Genomic DNA, 16,600 nt, shown 5'->3' on the forward strand with positions numbered 1-16,600 from the left:
TGAGACCTCAGCACTCTGAACCCATGATTCTTTTATTTCCTATGAAAATAAAGGAGGAATGTCGCTGTGACTTTCCAATGACAACATCCTTCACGTTGCTCGGATCCCATTTGCAGGAAGGCATTTGCTATCAGGCCCGTATTTATTTTTAAATTCTCAATTTGCTTTTACAGACACAGGAAACAAAGGCTGCACAAGCCTCAAAAGAATTCTCTCCGGAATCCTGTAGGAAAAGAGCCCCCAGCCACTCCCCTCCTGAATTAAATGGATTACCCCAAAATGAGCAAGGCCACCGTTACCAGTTAGTATCTTTAAGCACATAATTGTCTTTCATAGAATGGTTCACGCTTTCCCAGTAAAAGCTGTTTTATTACAGGTGACTAAAAAATTGCCAGTTCCATTTCTGATTTTAAACCTGTACTTCCATTTTTGAACAGCAAAATTATACAGCGAGCCCTTAGGTACCAGAAAACCTTGGCTCTTAAAGGATTCATGATCTAACCCTTCCATCTTCAAAGTAAGCTAGATTCCAATACTTTTGCATAGACCCTCAATAACAGGTAGTGTCTTAATTAGACCTTCCAATCCCTAATCCCCAAATCCTTAACAGATCGGCAAGTGTAAATCCAGAAACCCCTGTAGTTTACATGGCCACATGACCCCTTACAAAATGCTGCACATCTGTGATGCCATTATGGTACTTTCTGGTTTTTTAATTAAGCCTTTGGGAGAGTTCTGCCTGTGTGCTGTTGTCTTAACGGGGAGAAAACGGGAGATCAAAGGTGGTGAGATTTCCCAATGAGGAAACCAGCTCTAGCATATTTACCATCAGGTGTCGAGTGCTCCGGGCTAGCAGGGAAAACGAAGGGGACCCTCAGCTTTGTGCCTAGCACAATGCCCCCTAGAAGTGACTCTGAAAGCCAGAGATGCCTTTTCACATTGTGTGTGAGCTCTACAATTAACCCATCCTCTCTCCCACAGCCCAGGAGCCCGGACTCCAAAGAGGCAGCCTTTTCATAGCAGATTACACAGGGCGGCAGCTTTCAGGGAGACAATGAGATCAGACCCCACACACGGTGCTGGGGACGCGTCTCCTGGGGCCTTAAAGCTCGGGGTCTGGGTTCCCAGGAGGAAGTGGCTGACTTTGGTCCAGTCTACCCGGCTCATCTCCACGGCTGCCCACAGCTGCAACCTGACCCCAGACAGACCCGAGAGCTCACACTGAAGCGAGAAATTCTCCTCCTGCAACTATTTACACACTCTTCCTTTCTCCTGCCACTCCCCCCAGGGCCTCTGAGGGTGAGCCTAGGGCCCCATGAACAACCGAGAGACTGCAATTTAACCTCCACGGCCTCTAATTTTGGTGCAAGTAGTGCAGACAGCGGGGTTTTAAGCCCCATCACAGAGTGCTTTTAAGCTAGTTCCTACTTTGCACTTTAGACATTCATGAATAATCTTCTTAGCCTCCATTAAATGATAATAATAGAAACCATTTCAAAATGGTTCCAAGTTCATTGTGAGCAAGTGAGTTGAAAACCTCTGCCCTTCTAATGAAACAAGAGTGTTTCATGAAATTGAGCTTAATCTTCATCATCTGAAAGACAAGAGACCCTAAACCTCCTATGGCTCCCTGGGCCCAAGAATAAAATTCAAACTTCAGAGCACTCAGAGCCCTCCAGGTCGGCTGCCCACCCACCTCTCCATTCCGCGGCCTCCAGGCATCACTCTCCTTCCCGCCCTGCCTTAACTCTGACAGGTACCCTTACCTGGAGTGTCTCTCTTCTCCTTCCTCCATGTCCCCCTGGCAAATCTCTACCCATCCTTCGGGGCCCAGTGCAAACATCACCTGTCCTGTGGAGTCTTCCTCCACGCCCCTCCCTAAATCAATCACCCCACCCCTTCCTTAGCAGTCTGTCTCTCTTTGTAACCCCAGTTACGTGTGGCCCCCTACAACAGTCAATCACACGTGCTTCTGTCCACCCCAACAGAATGAATCTTCCTCGGCCCAGTCTTTGCACTCAAATCTCTGCATTAGAACCATTTTAAAGCAAATTTAAGCAATTCCCTGAACTCCACAGAGTTTCCACTGCCTCTGTAGAAGGAAGTTGATAGTTTCTCTCTCTACATTAGAGACTCTGTTAGGATCTCATTGGAGGGTCAAACTTCAGATGGCAACTGATTAGCCAAGAGACTCTAAAGAGACCTTAGAGGCCTGAAATTAGCTATATACATCTGACGCCACAACAGATAGCTCTTACTTAACACCTTGAGTCCTAAGAGAGTCAACAGTCTTCTCAAAGAGTATAGCTTAAACCTGGGGAAGAATGCATCATGCTGAAAAAAAGGGGGAAGGGGCAAAAAAAGAAGAAAAAGTAAACCAAAAAACTCTAATCCAATGCATAAAAAGTTCTTCAATGCTTCAGAGCTGCACTATCCAATATGGTAGCCACCAGCCACACATGGCTATTGAGCATTTTGAAATGTGGCTGGTCTGAATTGAGGCGTGCTGTAAATGTAAAATATACACTGGGTTTCCAAAGACCCAGTACAAAAAAAGCGATGCAAAATATCTCAATAATTTTTAACATGTATTGCTTCTTAACATGATAATATTTTTGATATTAACTTCATCTGTTCCTTTTTACTTTTTTAATGTGGCTACCAGACAATTTAGGGTTCCTTATGGAGCTGACAGCATTTTCTATTGGGCAGCACTGCCCTAGAAGGGCATTCCTAGCTGAGTCAGCAGACTCCCCTCCCAGGGCACACTGGTTACTATAATAACCACATCTTCTAGAGTTGTTCACCATTTGGCTGTGTCTACATCTAGCGATGGTGCTGAATGAGTTGCTCTTTGCTCTCTTACTCACTGTAGACTCAAATTTGAAATCAGATCGGCAAGGAAATAGCTGAAGATTCCATATCTGCCATCCCCATAAGGGGGATTTTCTTCTGGGTGGCCAGTTACCATTAGTGTATTCATTCTTTCAATAAATATTTACGAAGTGACTACTGCTATGGTCTAAATATTTGTGTTATTCCCCACCCGGCTCCAAATTCATATGTTGATAACCTAGTACCCAAGGTGACAGTATCAGGAGGTGGGACCTTCAGGAGGCGGTTAGGTTACAAGGGCAGAGCTCTCATGAGTGGGATTAGTGCCTTTATAAAAGAGATCCCAGAGAGCTCCCCTGCCCCATGGCCATGTGGAGATTCAATGAGAAGTCTGCCACTCAGAAGAGGGCCCTCGCCCAACCATGCTGGCACCCTGATCTCAGACTTCCAGCTTCCAGAGCTGCAAGAAAGGAATGTCTGTTGTTTGTAAGTGTCAACGAAAATAAACAATAAACAATCAATAATAAGAATAAAAAAGAGTTTTATTTGAGCCAAACTGAGGACTAACCCGGAAGCCAGCTTCCCGGATTACTCTGAGAAACTTCTCTGGAGAAGCAGGGTTTTCAGCACAGCTTTATATCTTGTCAGAAAAAGAACATTGAACAAGTCAGGGATACCTTCCTTCACGGTTTCAAAAACACCAGAGCAGTGCGTGCACGTACAGCACGTACACTGTGGCCTTGGCACCTGGGAAGGGAGTCTTATCATCAAGGGAGGACCAGCATTGGCGTCCTGGGAAGAGGGGCATTTAATCTTTATTTTTAACATGGTCATTCTTTACTTCTGGTCAATGTGCCCTTTTCTTTAATAATTAAAGCAGATGCACAATGTATGTTTGCTAGGCTGCAAACAGGCTGTTTTGGTTAGCATAAAGTTCAAGTGAATTCATGTACAAGCCAGAACGACTTCCCTATATCAACATGTGAACATTTCTTTTTCTCAGAAGCACCCAGTCTTGTGGGATTTTTGTTGCAGCAGCCCAGCCAGAGTAAGACAACTCCTATTACCAGGCTCTAATTTAGGTGCTGAGATACTGTGGCAAACAAGACACGGCCTGCTCTGGATGAGCCGGCATACCAGCACTTGTCACAACAGACGTGTGCACACATGAAGGACCATGGGACACCCAACCCCTTACTCTGCATTCTGGTTTCACACAGGAGGTAACATATGAACTGGACTTTCACCTCAAGACACATCCAAGTTGAAGAGAGGTGAGTGTCATCTGAACACAGCTGATACAGTGCCGGCCCCAAGGGGGAATGAGCTCACCAGGGGATAGAGTGGAGGGTAAGAAGAGAAGGGGCTATCACTGAAGGTCCCACTGAGCATCTATGCTGAGCTTAAGGCCCTTATAAAATAATTACTTCTTGACTTAATTAGCTAAAAACCAAGAACATGTAGATGGGATACACTGCTGAAATGAACACTATAGTCTTTGGTGTCAGACCCAAGCCAGGGTCCTGTTCCAACTTTCCAGCTCTGTGACCTCAGGCAAGCTCCTTACCCTCTCTGAGCCTCAGTTTCCTCATCTGTACAATGGGGCTGGTAAACGCCCACCCTCACCAGGTCATGGTGAAGACCATCCAAGTACAGCCGTTGGCATACTGTCTGATGCACAGCATCACTAAGTGATCGTACTCATTAGTGCTATTTTTAGGAAAGTATCTGAAAAATATGAAGTCTAAACACGGGTTTTTACAACTACTGACATTCTGAGCCAGAATAATCTTTGTTGTGGGGGCCTGTCTTGTGTATAGTAGGATGTTTATTGGCATCCATGGCCTCTGCCCATTAGACGCCAGTAGGACCCACCTCTGCAGCTGTGACAACCAAACTGTCTCCAGACATGGCCAGATGGCCCCCGCAGTAGGGGAGAGAAGGGAACAGAATTGTCCCCAGCTGAGAAAACTGCTGGTCCACATCAATGAAGGGAGGAGGAAAGTTCACCAGCAGAGCTGCATGGTTTAAAAGATACTTTTCAACTTGAAAGAATCACTAGCGTTGACAGACTCCTCCACTCACACTTAAGTATCAAGCCCGGCAGGGACTGTCTCGAGGGACCAGAGGTGGAGAGGAAGAACGTCAGATAGGCCCTCGGTCTCAGGCTGAAGAACTCTGCACCTCACCCAAATCCAGATTACAGTCTTGAGACTAAATTTCAGGACCCGCTCCGGTGACGATGCTCAGAAACAGACCTCTGCCCTGCTGAGCACCATGCACCAGAGGAAGCTCCCGGCTAATAGGTTAAGAGTGGGGCTGACTGGTCCCTGTTCAAGAATAACCCATAAAGTCCTCGTCTGCACAACACAGGCTCAAACGTGGAGACAGTGGCCAATCAATTCTGTCCCAGGCAATGTGCCCCATCCCCAGCTCCTGTAAGGGCTGCTGCTACCCAACGGTTATCGTTCTGAAATGACTCTCATCCACCTCCGAGTTCAGCTTCAGAAATGGCATTGACAGGTGTCCCATGTTGTTTTTCAAGTGTCACTATTCAAAGCTAATGGGAACTCAATGGGTAATTATGGGCATAACCAGGGGTAGGGGGGAGCTATGGCCTTTGCATTCAGCATGAAACTACAAAGCTGATTTTTCACCAGATAAATTCTGCTTTTGCAAAACACAACACCACTACACCACTACACCACAACACCACTACACCACTACACCACTACACCGAGGCAGGGACAAGGCCAGCACAGCAGGCGGCGGGTCAGTGTGTATAGAAGGAAGGTATTGTGGGACTCTAGGAGCACGACACTTTCAGCAAACCTTACGGTGTAGGTCACACCTATGAAACAGATAAACGTTCGCTCAGGTTTCAAGCAGAATGAAATCTAACAGCACTGTTGTAAACATGAAGATTAAAATTTTAGGATGAGGAACCACAGTGCATTTATTTTAACAATACACATATACCTTTCATCCACTTTCAATGTCTTTATCACATTTCATTTGTCATTGAATCCTCACCACCACCACATAAGAGAGGTCCTATTACTACCTTCACTTGGCAAATGAGGTGGACCAAATCTCTGAGTTTGTGACTTTCACTCAGTCACTCATTCGATCGATTATTAAGCCCCTACAGCATGCTGGGCACTTTCCCAAGCCATGGAGGGTGGCCAGGTACCTCGCCAGATGCTGTTAAGCATGAAGAGTCTTAAGGTATTTCTCCAGGAGAAGCACCATCAGCCCTTGGTTAGGATGACTATTTGATGGGCAGAAAGATCCCACCCTGTGCGGGATGTCTATCATCCTTGGCCCTGACCACTAAACTGACGTCATCAATCCTCAGGCCAAATGAGCATCACTACACATTTCCAAATAGGGGAGGCAGAGAGTACCCCCAACTGAGAGCCCCTACTAGACATTCAGAGCCACAGAGTCAGACAGCCACGTTTAAATTCTAGTGTCATCAGCTCCTCCCTGTGTAAGCTCGGTCTCCCCCCAACTCTTGTAAGATGGTGATTATAACAGGTGGACCATGTCAGATTCCTGTAAGGAATAATACGTATTAAACACCTGACCCATGTCAGCCTTCGATAAATAATATCCAATAAATATCTGTATTTCTTCTTCAGCTCCTGCCTCTTGGGCCCGTATCTCCCTCCATCTTTAACGCCCCCTCCTCAGGGAGCCTTCCCTGACCACTTTATTTCAAAGAGCAGTCCCCTCATTGCTTCTATTTCACATCCCCCTTTCTGGCTTTATTTTTCCTCTGTAGCACTTGTCACCATCAAACATATTTATGGTTTAAACATGCATTTGTTTATATTATGTCTCCGCCCCATCGGATGTACCACGAGGACATGGACTTTTGTCCCTTGTCCCTGCTGAATGTCCAGCACCGAGAACAGAGCCTAACTCAACAAGGATTCAACAAAAATCTCTTCAGTGATGTCAAATGGATATAGTGGACAGCCAAGGCCTGACACTGGTCTCTGGACTGCAAATTCTGTGCTTTTCTGCACCAGAGTGAATGACCATGAACAATGGCATTAAAGGTAAACTATGTCAACTGTTAAGAAATGTAATGAGTCCCATTACACCACCACCTCAGAGGGGCCTTTGTGTTGTGCCTCTTCCGGGATTCTTTGAAGTTAACAGTTTCTAACAGAAACCCAGCCACCAGCCTATTTCATTTGCGTTGCCTTTGTGGGTTTTTTTTTTCTTTTCTTTTCTCACAAGGCTTTTAAGATAACCGCTTAAGCCAGAGATTGATAAGGACTTAAACACTTACATTACCAGGTTTCTTCATGTCTAATCCATATCTATCTGAGTTAGAGTTAAGCTCCAGTGATCCTGTAAGTATCAGTCCTGCCCATACTATTTATCTAAAGCCAAACTCTGACTCACCCTTGCTAGAACTAGCCCTGGGTTAACACTGTCCTTGTACCCAAAGTTGACTGTGGCAGGCCTGCCAATCACCCAGCTACATTCAAGACAAGTCTACACCTTGGGTTCCAAAGCCTAGTGGACGTGCACTCTGCCACAAAGGGGCCTGAATAGGAAACATCAGGCCTTCCATTTTCATTGACTCTAGAAAAAGAAACTTAATGTTAAAAATACAGATTCATGTTAAATATGAATTGAAACAAACACCCAAATCTAACTTGTCATACCAAGTTCCATGCTGTTTATGAAACTCAGATATCCCGAGGAGGAAAGTCACAAGGTGAAGAAACTCAATAATCCCACTACGCTCAGCATATTTCAATGAGCCATCATTTACAGCTGAATCGTAAGTAGATTTACAGATATGACTGTCTACTGTCACCTAAACTAATCTTCACAAAATGGCATAGAAGCTTAAAGAGATCCCAGCCAAGAAACCACAGCTTGGACATAATATTCACAACGCATACACACAAGAAAATGGCCTTCCTCTCTTTCCCTGAGTCTTGTATGCCACATTACAAGGCAAAAAGGATGAGAGAATCAGAACTGACAAGGAGTCAGTTAACAGAATTATCCAGATGATAAAGAACATGTGGATTGACAATCACTATTGTTGAAAGTTATAAATATCCTTATTCTACATATTTGGATAATGGGAGTAATGTGTATAAATTTTCCATAAGCAAAATATATGGGGGATATCTGCTCAAATATGTTTTACCAATAGGGTGTGGTGAGTACTCTGGATGTTTGTTCATCATGCATTCCACCCCCTTCTAGAAGGCCTTTCTACATGGCAGAGGCTGTTAATTTAAAAGCTGTGTTTCCCAGGCTTTCTTGAAACCAGGGTTCTGAATGTGAATTTGGTTCCCCGAAATAGAAGCACTCACTCAAGATTTAGAAAGAAGCCATGAGCTAAAGGCCCCCTTCCCGCCTTCTGGGTTGTCTTCCTACTGACAGACGTGGTGATGTGGATGTGAAGGCTTTTTGCAACAGCATGAAAGGGGCCACCGTGCTTCATGAAAAGGCTTTCTGGGTGTCAAGAGGTGACTATAGTGGAGAACATTCCAATTCTGGAATCAGGATTTCTGACGCCCCATTCCCAGTGTCATTAGTTTGTTCTTGGATTCAGTGGTTCCAGAAATGGTCTTGAAAGTAGTAGCAAGCTTGGTGGGTCAGTTTTTTTTTTTTGAGCAGTCATGTCAATATGTGCTTGTAAGTTATTACAGACACTACCACGATTAGCTGGGACCCATTTCTGGAGGCCCAGCCAAGAGCCCTATGCCTCCAGCCTTCTCATCAATTTTATAAGCACCAGATTCCCTCCATTAAATACCTTTCTGCCTAAAATACCTAGACCGCTTTCTAGTTCCTGCCCTGAAGCCTGACTGAATCCTAGCAAACCAGGAGCAAAGAGTTTTGGGAGGTAAATGAAACAGACCATATCAGAAGCTGTTTGGACACAGTAAGCCAAGCTGGCTCTCCCCTTTGGACTCTATTCATATTAGTGGGATGTGGGTGGGGGCAGAAGAGGCATCTTGGCCAATCACTTATTTACTTACTAAATGTTTCCTAAGCATCTCTGGACCAAACTCAGAGGCTATAAAGAGGAACATGGCACAGGTTTCTCAAAAGAGGAAGATGTACAAGTAAACAACCAACTACAACGCATTTCTAAAAAGGCTAGGGAAAAGAAATGCTCGAGGATCATGGGACCTCAACGGCCTTGAAAGAAATCCACACTGGTGACACTTTCCCCAAGAAACATCCATGTCTATTTCTCCGTGAACTTCCAGGCTCAAGCCCCATGTTAAATAACTTACTTTCCCACATTCCCATTCTGACACTTACCAACCTCATCAGTTAACCAAAGAGAAAGAGAGACTGACTGCAAGCCCTAAGGCTCTGAAAAGAGTGCACATTTCCCAGGGAGGGCAGGAAAAACTTAAAGGCCTGCATGCTGGCAAAGCCTTTACAAAGCAGGTGATCAGGGCTGATCAGGTACCTCCAGGCCCTCAGTTGGAGCCTGAGTCTTGCAGGAGTGCCATTTTTCATCACCTTACTGAGGTTACAGTGTGCCATGGTTTACAGAAGGCACTTCACAATTTACAGGAGCAGGTCCGAGGGCATCAGCTGTAAGACATACCACCACTTGACGGACCACTAAGGAAAAAAAGCTCCTCGGTAAAGGTCGGCACAGCATCAGGACACTATCGATTACAACACAAATTTTTACAAATAGAAAAATGTGAAAAAAAAATGAGTATCTTAAAATTGATACAATATAATAGTTCATGGGGTTAGGCAGTAGGGGGTCCCCACACAGGGACCCTGGTCTTTCACTCCCAAATCATCAACCCATTCAGTCTCCAGTTTTCTTGAATGCCTGTGCAAGTCAGGGGCCATTTGTGGTTGTTTTTATCTACGAACGCCATGGATCGTACCCTGAATATTTGAAGAATTTCCCAACACAAGCACAGTTACAATTTTTGTCAAATCTTTTTTTCTGATTCATACATTACTGCTTTAAAAAATGGAAAACAGGGGTGATCTAGTTTGGGGGGTTGATGGTGGGAAAGTGGGATTTACAGGGTAACCACTTCACCAAAGGGCACTATGGCTGCCTTAAGATAAACACAAAATTGCAAGACAAAGGCTCCAGCATGTCCACCCCTGCTCTGTGACCCCTCCTCCAGGAGAAAACTCTTCCAGGGCTTCCCATCCCGTCCCAGTCAAGACCAAGGTCCACACAGTCTCCCCACCTCATCATCTTAACTGCTCCCTCCTTCTGCTCCACAAACTCAGAGCTGCTTGCCATGTAGGGTCCTGCCTCCCTCGGGGATTAGACTTGTGCTATTCTCTGCCTGGAACATTCTGCCTGGGACTGGGTGGCCACATGGCCAGATCTCTGTTCTCCAGTGTCATCATATCAGGGACATCCCATAATTACCTCTATATTCAATTGCAACCCTGGCCTCCCACAGCCCTCATTCATCTCCTCTGCTTTGTTCTTCTCTCTGCACACCATCTGACATGCCAGACATGTGACTTCTGCCTTGGCTTGATGTCCGCCTAGCCCACTAGAATCTAAGTTCCATGAGGGCAGAAGTCATGTTTTGTTATACCCCCAGTGCCTAGAACAATACACGACCCAGAGTAGAGGGCAAAGAGAAACAGAGAAAGAAAGCGCAACTCTGCTTTCAAGTTTTGACCAGTCATATCTGATCTAAAATACACCACATTACAAACTCCGGGATTTTTTAATGGACAGATCAGATCACTCAATGAGCTCCTAAGATGAAATGCCTCTCTCTTCACTTGGGATAAAGATGGGGACTCAAAATTCAAGAGAAGAAAAACAAAAAGAGAAAATGAGTATGTAAAACAACTTCCGGGTTTGCTCAGAATCTGACCTTACAAGTGGTCGCGACTTTCAAGAGTCTTTCTTACTAACAGATTAAGAAGAGGTTTGTCCCTTTAGTGGATTTAAGAAGGGAAAGGGTGGTGCCCGTGCTTGTAAGCCTTTGATTTCCTGTTTTTAAATGGCTGTTGCTGATAGAGCTCGTCATAAGCAAAATGACTTTTCATCCAGATAAATACAAACAGCAGCCACCTTTGCAGGAGGGTGGAGTCCCTCACCCCTGCCCCATCAGAAATTCCCCAACCACTCTCTCTCCAGTGCCTGATCACCACTCCGATTTCAGAGGCAGAGAAATGGGGACTCCTGGGCAGTGGCTGTAACTGTCAAAGGAAATTGCCTAAGTGTATCTGTCTCATCTTCATGCAGCTATGGAACTCCCCATTGAGGCGCAAACATTTAAACTGCCAAGGAGACACCCCATGCTGGAAACGTCTTATCCTTGGGTTATTTAGTGCTATTTCCAGGATTCATAACAGTCTTATATTTGAGGCCCTTCTGACATCTTTTCAAAGGAAGTTTCAGATAGATAACATAAGAACAGCCCCTACAAACTAGTGTGATCCAAACTCATTTCATGTACCAGCAGAAAGATTCTTTAATTTAAAATTAAGTATGTGCAGGGGGTGAAAAAAAAGCAGCACCATTGCAGACTGATAGCCTGCAAAGGGGCTGGGGGCAAGAGCAGAGAGGTGAATGCAACTCTATAAATTTAAACAGTTGTGGTTAAATTGTCTGTCTTTAAACTTAATAACTTGTCACTATAATGATGCACTTGTCTAAAACACATATTGTCCATCAAACAAGATACAAAACCCATGATGTGACCTCAACTAATTTTTTAATATATATTCTGTAATCTACAGAAGAAAGTCCCCATTGCCTCTGGGTGGTAGGTTAATGAAAGATTGTTTTTCTTCTGTACTTCCTAAATTTTTCTGAAGTGAGCACCCACTGTGTTTACAATTAGATTAAAATGATAATACAAGAGTATTTTACATTCAGTCTAATCAAGTGAACTACAAAGGGGTAACCCAAGAAGTCTGGAAATAAAGGGTATAATCTTTCAATACATTCAACCAAGGCGAAGAAATCCCAGGCGACAGTGAAAGTAAACATATTGCAAAGGGGAAAAAAGAGAGAGGAGGAGAAAGAAAGCAAAAAAAGGCTTTCTCCGCAGGCTTCTCTTCTATGAACAGGAGCTTTCAAACAAAACCACAATCCTACGGAGTCACACAAAAGGAAGGTTCAGAGGAGCTGTCTTCACACACTCAGCACAAATGCAGCCTGGGGGCCCCTCTGCTTTGCCTTGCCCGACACAGCTCCATCAAAGGCCAGCCGGCTGGGGCAGGTAGGCGAGACACTTCAATCCTGGGGATGCACTTTCACGGGATGCATTCACTGATGGCTCTGACATGTGCACAAACCACAGGCATGCAGCTCCATTCTCATCGAAATCAGGAGCAGTTCACGCCCACAGAAGGTATCTCTCATGTGGATGGGTTTCTACTGGTCAGTGACTAAATGAGGCCGAGCTTCCCCAGGGCCCAGGACACCCAGCAGTGCCTCACTGCCTCACACTTCAGGACAGCAAATCTATGCCATGGGAAATGCTGCCGTCTGGTGCAGGGTGAGCAAGATCCAAGACTCAGGGGACCTCAGAGCCCAGGAGGGCGGAGAATTAATTATTCCATCCCCCACTCCCTGTCCCTTCCCCTGTCCTCCCTCCCAAAAGCCAGACTTACTGACTACACATCTTGGCAAGGTTTGCTAAAAACTGAAGAAGCAGATCTCCTAGAGTCCAGGCACTTCTTGCATTCCTCCAGCAATTATTTTATTGAGAACCTACTATGTGCCGGGTACTGTGTAAAACACTGGGATTAGAATGGGGTCTAAAATCTGGTCCCCGCCCTAAGACTGTTAACCCAGAGTGTCAAAGATCTAAAGAAAACCACCTCTACTGTCAAGGCCCACTTCTGCCAAACCCTCCAACCAAATTAAAGATCAATTATTCAAGTTTATATATTAGAAAAGTATAAAAGATAATGAACCTCAAATTAGAATTAGAGGGAGCAACAGCGAGCCCCCCACCAGCTGTCTCCTTTTATTGTTTCTCCCCCTCCCCACACACTCCAGGTATTCGCTAGCTATCAATGAAGCCAGGAATCCATTTCTTTTAGAATACTATTTTGCTATTCCAGATAGAAACAGAAATAGCCCTCCTGCCAGAGGGCTCCAAATTTTTAGCAACACAATCTGTGCCATGCTGTGGTCCCTTCTGCCTCTCCCAGGGTGATCTGGAGAGACAGAAACTGCAGAGGCAGGCTAAAGGATCATCTATCATTACCCTGAATCCTTCCAAGAAACAAATTTCAGCTAACTTTTAAGGAAACTCAAAATGATAAGAAAAAGATTTAGCATCAGCTGTCATCAGTGTGCTTTAATAAAATGGAGAGCAAAAGTAAATGTTTAATAAGAATCTCAAAGCATATTTTTATGTCCCATGTAATAATAAACCATTGACATGGAGTTTTTCTGGAACCATATGTAATTCAAAATAAGGAAGACCTTTCAGTTGAGCTACCTGCCCTTCTATGTTCAATAGAATGTATTGAAAGTAGTATTTGCTATGGACTGGGGACAAAATATCAGATGAGCATACTCATATAGATGCAAATAATCCACAAATGCCATTTCTGGGGAGGAAACGGGACCAAGAAGGGAGGCCAAGGCTGAAAGCAGAGGCTCAGGGACAGAGAAGCTTTATCAGGACAGCCTTAGAAAAGGTTCTGTCCCTGATTCCAAAAGGCCAGACTGAAAGGGGCTAATGCCACTTTCAAGTCACCTTAATATTCCAAATAGAGCTGGGAGTTTTTGCAAGTGCCAATTATAAGTTGGAAGTTTCTTCCTGGCATCTCTGGCTAGCAAATTATTTCCTAATTCTCACACAGGAAAAGAAAAGAACAAGATGCATGAAAACCATGGATAGTAGCAGTCTGACTAGTGAGTATGTCACTACACAACTCACAGGTTAAAGTACACTCCTGCCGGAGACTAATATTCATCCCTGTTCCGGGCATTTCCGCAGAGAATTACCTGGCACATTCGGTGCAGGCAAAACTTTAAATGGCCCAAACACATCTGCAGTGTCTAGACCAAATCATTTGACCCTTTGTTTAAACTGTTGGAGCCCCAGTATGTTTGCACACCACCCAGTCCCCCAGCCCTCGGGCGGAGTCTGGCCTGGTCTCTGGGATGCCGCTGTCTGTCTGGTCCTGCCCACTGCAACCACCGCCTGGCTGCCAGCAAGCAAGCCAGGTCCATTTTTAAATTCCCTTAGAAGTTTCACAACCACTGGTTTGGGTGAGGAGACAAACACCGCTGTAGTTTGCTGACATGAAACTAAAAATACCCAGCTGCAAACAAAAGCCACCTTTTACAAGACTGGCTCGGATGTCCTGAGGTTACATATGGTAGTGTCCTGCCATATGACCATATCCTTGGCAATGTGGCCGCCTTAACAACTGCTCCAGACTAAGCAGGGGAGAGGGGCCATCCCATCCCCGGCAGTCAAGGAATCTCACACCCGGCAGCTGTGCCTGTCTGATGGAAAGAACAGCTTTATTCCTCTGCCATGGACCCAAACGCAGGCTAGATGAATTCGGGTCTGCGTGTGCTAAAGTGTTAGATACTCACTGAAAGGAGAACGCAGGAGGCAAAAAGAAAACACCAACCCTATAGCCCTGGAAGGAAATGTGTTTCCAGCTCCCTTTTCCTTGCAATTATAAAAGCAAATTATTGTTGTGACTATACAGAGAAGGGCAACTCGGAGACGTGAAAAATGTATTTGGGAGCCAAGGTGGCCCCGTAGGGGCTTGCTGGGGGGCAGGAAGTGGAGGACCAAGGCTCCACGGGGAGATCCGCGTTACCCTGGAAGCCTCTTTGGAAGGTTTTACCTGTTGGGCTTCAGAGCGGAGTTGCGAACTAGGGGCCGCCACGCTCGAAGGCGCCCCTTCCTCCCCAAGTCCCAAACTTTCCTTCGAGCCCCTCGGAAGGGGCTAGCCCTGTCCCTCCCCTAGTCCAGATTTCAGGTGCGTAATTTGTCTAAGACAGTGGGGGCTACCAGGAGGGGGCTCATTCCTACACGGCCGGGGCCACCAGAGGACTCCAGATGCTCAGAACCCAGGAGTGGGGGATGCAATCTGACGGTCAGCCCAGGATTCGGCCAAAGTTTCCTCCCAAACTACGGAGGCACGACCCAGGAGCTCTGAATCCCCCAGCGCAGGGTCGAGGGGGTGGTGTTGTGGGGGATGGAGCAGGCCCAGAGGCACCAGCCGCAAGGTCAATGCGGAGCCGCACCCCGGGGGCAAACAGCCGGCGCCGGGCCCCTTCCCCAGCCAGGTGAGGGGTAGCACCAAGCACCCAACCTCTCCCCACACCTGCTCAGCGCGGCGCCAAGCCCCGGACACGTGGGAGCCTAGCCCCGGGCTCCCCAGCTCTCGGCGGGGACTCGCAACCTTGCTGGAGCGCGCACCCTTCGCCCCTGGCCCCCCAGCCAGGAAGAGGCAGAGCGCTGGGGCGCGGGGCGGCCGACTCCCAGCGCCTGTTTCATCTTCAAACCTCGGCAGGAGAGAGGAGGGAGTTTCGTTCTCTTCAAATCAACCTCCCACCCCAGGAGCTTCCCACAACCTCTGTCTTGCCCTGCTACCTTCGCAGACTGGCAGACCAGAGACACAAAGAAAAAAAAAAAAAAACTACCGCCGCTCTGGTCCCATCCTCCAGCCTCGAGCAGGAAGGAAGAACAAGAGCGTGCACATCTTCCCTCCTCCTCCTCATCCCGACTCGGTGATCCAGGCAGACCCGGTCAGCAAGGAACCCTGAGGTGGCCCAGGGAGAAGAGGTAAGGTTGGAAGAGGCAGAAACCAGGCGGAGTGAGACAGCGAGCGAGAGCGCGCGAGAGAAGAAAATATCCAACAAAACCACGCTAACGCGCCCCCTACCTGGGTGCAACATACTTTGGAAATAGAAGATGACCAGGATAAAGGATCCCAAGCAAGTGGCCAGCACCATCCGGCAAATTCTGTTCATCCTCATTACTTCCAGCAGCGCCGGCTTCATGGCTTTGTCCTGGCTACGGGGACCCGGGTGTCCGGGAGGCGCGCCCGGAGCGCGTAAAAGAGGACCTCGCCGTGCGGAGCGGAGCCCGGGAGGCGCAGAGCAAGGCTGGGCAGGATTCGCAAGGAGGATCGGACTGGCTTCGCGGCGCTCTCGGAGCCTCCGGCCCCGGGCAGGGGTGTGGAAGGCGCCGGAGTTGCTCTGGAAGTGCGGAGATGCGTGGACCTGCCGGCCGCGCGCTCTTGCTCCTCCGGCTGCTCCTCCTCGCCTCTCCTCCGCCGCCTCCGCTCTCGCCGGTGGCCGCCGCTGCCTCCTCTCGGGCCGGGCGGCTGGGGTGCGAGCGATGATGATGGTGCCGCCGCCGCTGCCGCTGCGCTGGCCGTTGTGGCAGTCGGACCGGCCCCCTCCCTCCTCTCCAAAGGCTACTTCATTGCGCTCCAATGATCTGTATAGTCCGGGGCTGGGTTTTACCAAATGCAACTCGCAGCCCCCGGCGAGGGGAGGGCGCCTGCGGAGAGCAGCAGGGTGGAGGGAGGGACCCGAGCGCCGGGGCGGAGCGTCGCGCTCCCCCCGCCCCTACCCTGGATTTGGTCGCGTCCAGCTGTTTCCCGGGGAGTGCGGAGCGCGCGCCGCGCTCCCGCAGGGTCCCAAAAGCCCTCAGTCCCCGGCCGTGCCCGGCCGCCGTCTGTGTGTGTCAGCGTTTCCATGACAAAACTCGGAGGAAAAAAATACGAGTAAAATCGCCTCGGTGCTGCCACCCACTCCTGCCGG

The 16,600-nt window shown here is 47.4% G+C and overlaps 1 protein-coding gene across 4 annotated transcripts in view; it reads right to left on the reverse strand.

The window, feature by feature from the left end:
• CHST11 (carbohydrate sulfotransferase 11) overlaps window positions 1–16,349 on the reverse strand; it is a 245,495-nt gene extending 229,146 nt beyond the window's left edge. The window contains exon 1 of one of the 4 annotated variants that reach the window (XM_045506976.2): window positions 15,715–16,349. In XM_045506976.2, the coding sequence (XP_045362932.1) occupies window positions 15,715–15,832 (118 nt within the window). In that variant the 5' untranslated portion in view covers window positions 15,833–16,349. The remainder of the gene's footprint in view (window positions 1–15,714) is intronic. The other 3 variants (XM_045506977.2, XM_010970454.2, XM_010970453.2) reach the window with 3 other exon arrangements.
• Between the last annotated feature and the right edge of the window lie 251 nt (window positions 16,350–16,600).

The sequence above is a fragment of the Camelus bactrianus genome, chromosome 12, assembly GCF_048773025.1.
Source record: "Camelus bactrianus isolate YW-2024 breed Bactrian camel chromosome 12, ASM4877302v1, whole genome shotgun sequence".
In the NCBI taxonomy this organism is placed as follows: Eukaryota; Metazoa; Chordata; class Mammalia; order Artiodactyla; family Camelidae; genus Camelus; species Camelus bactrianus.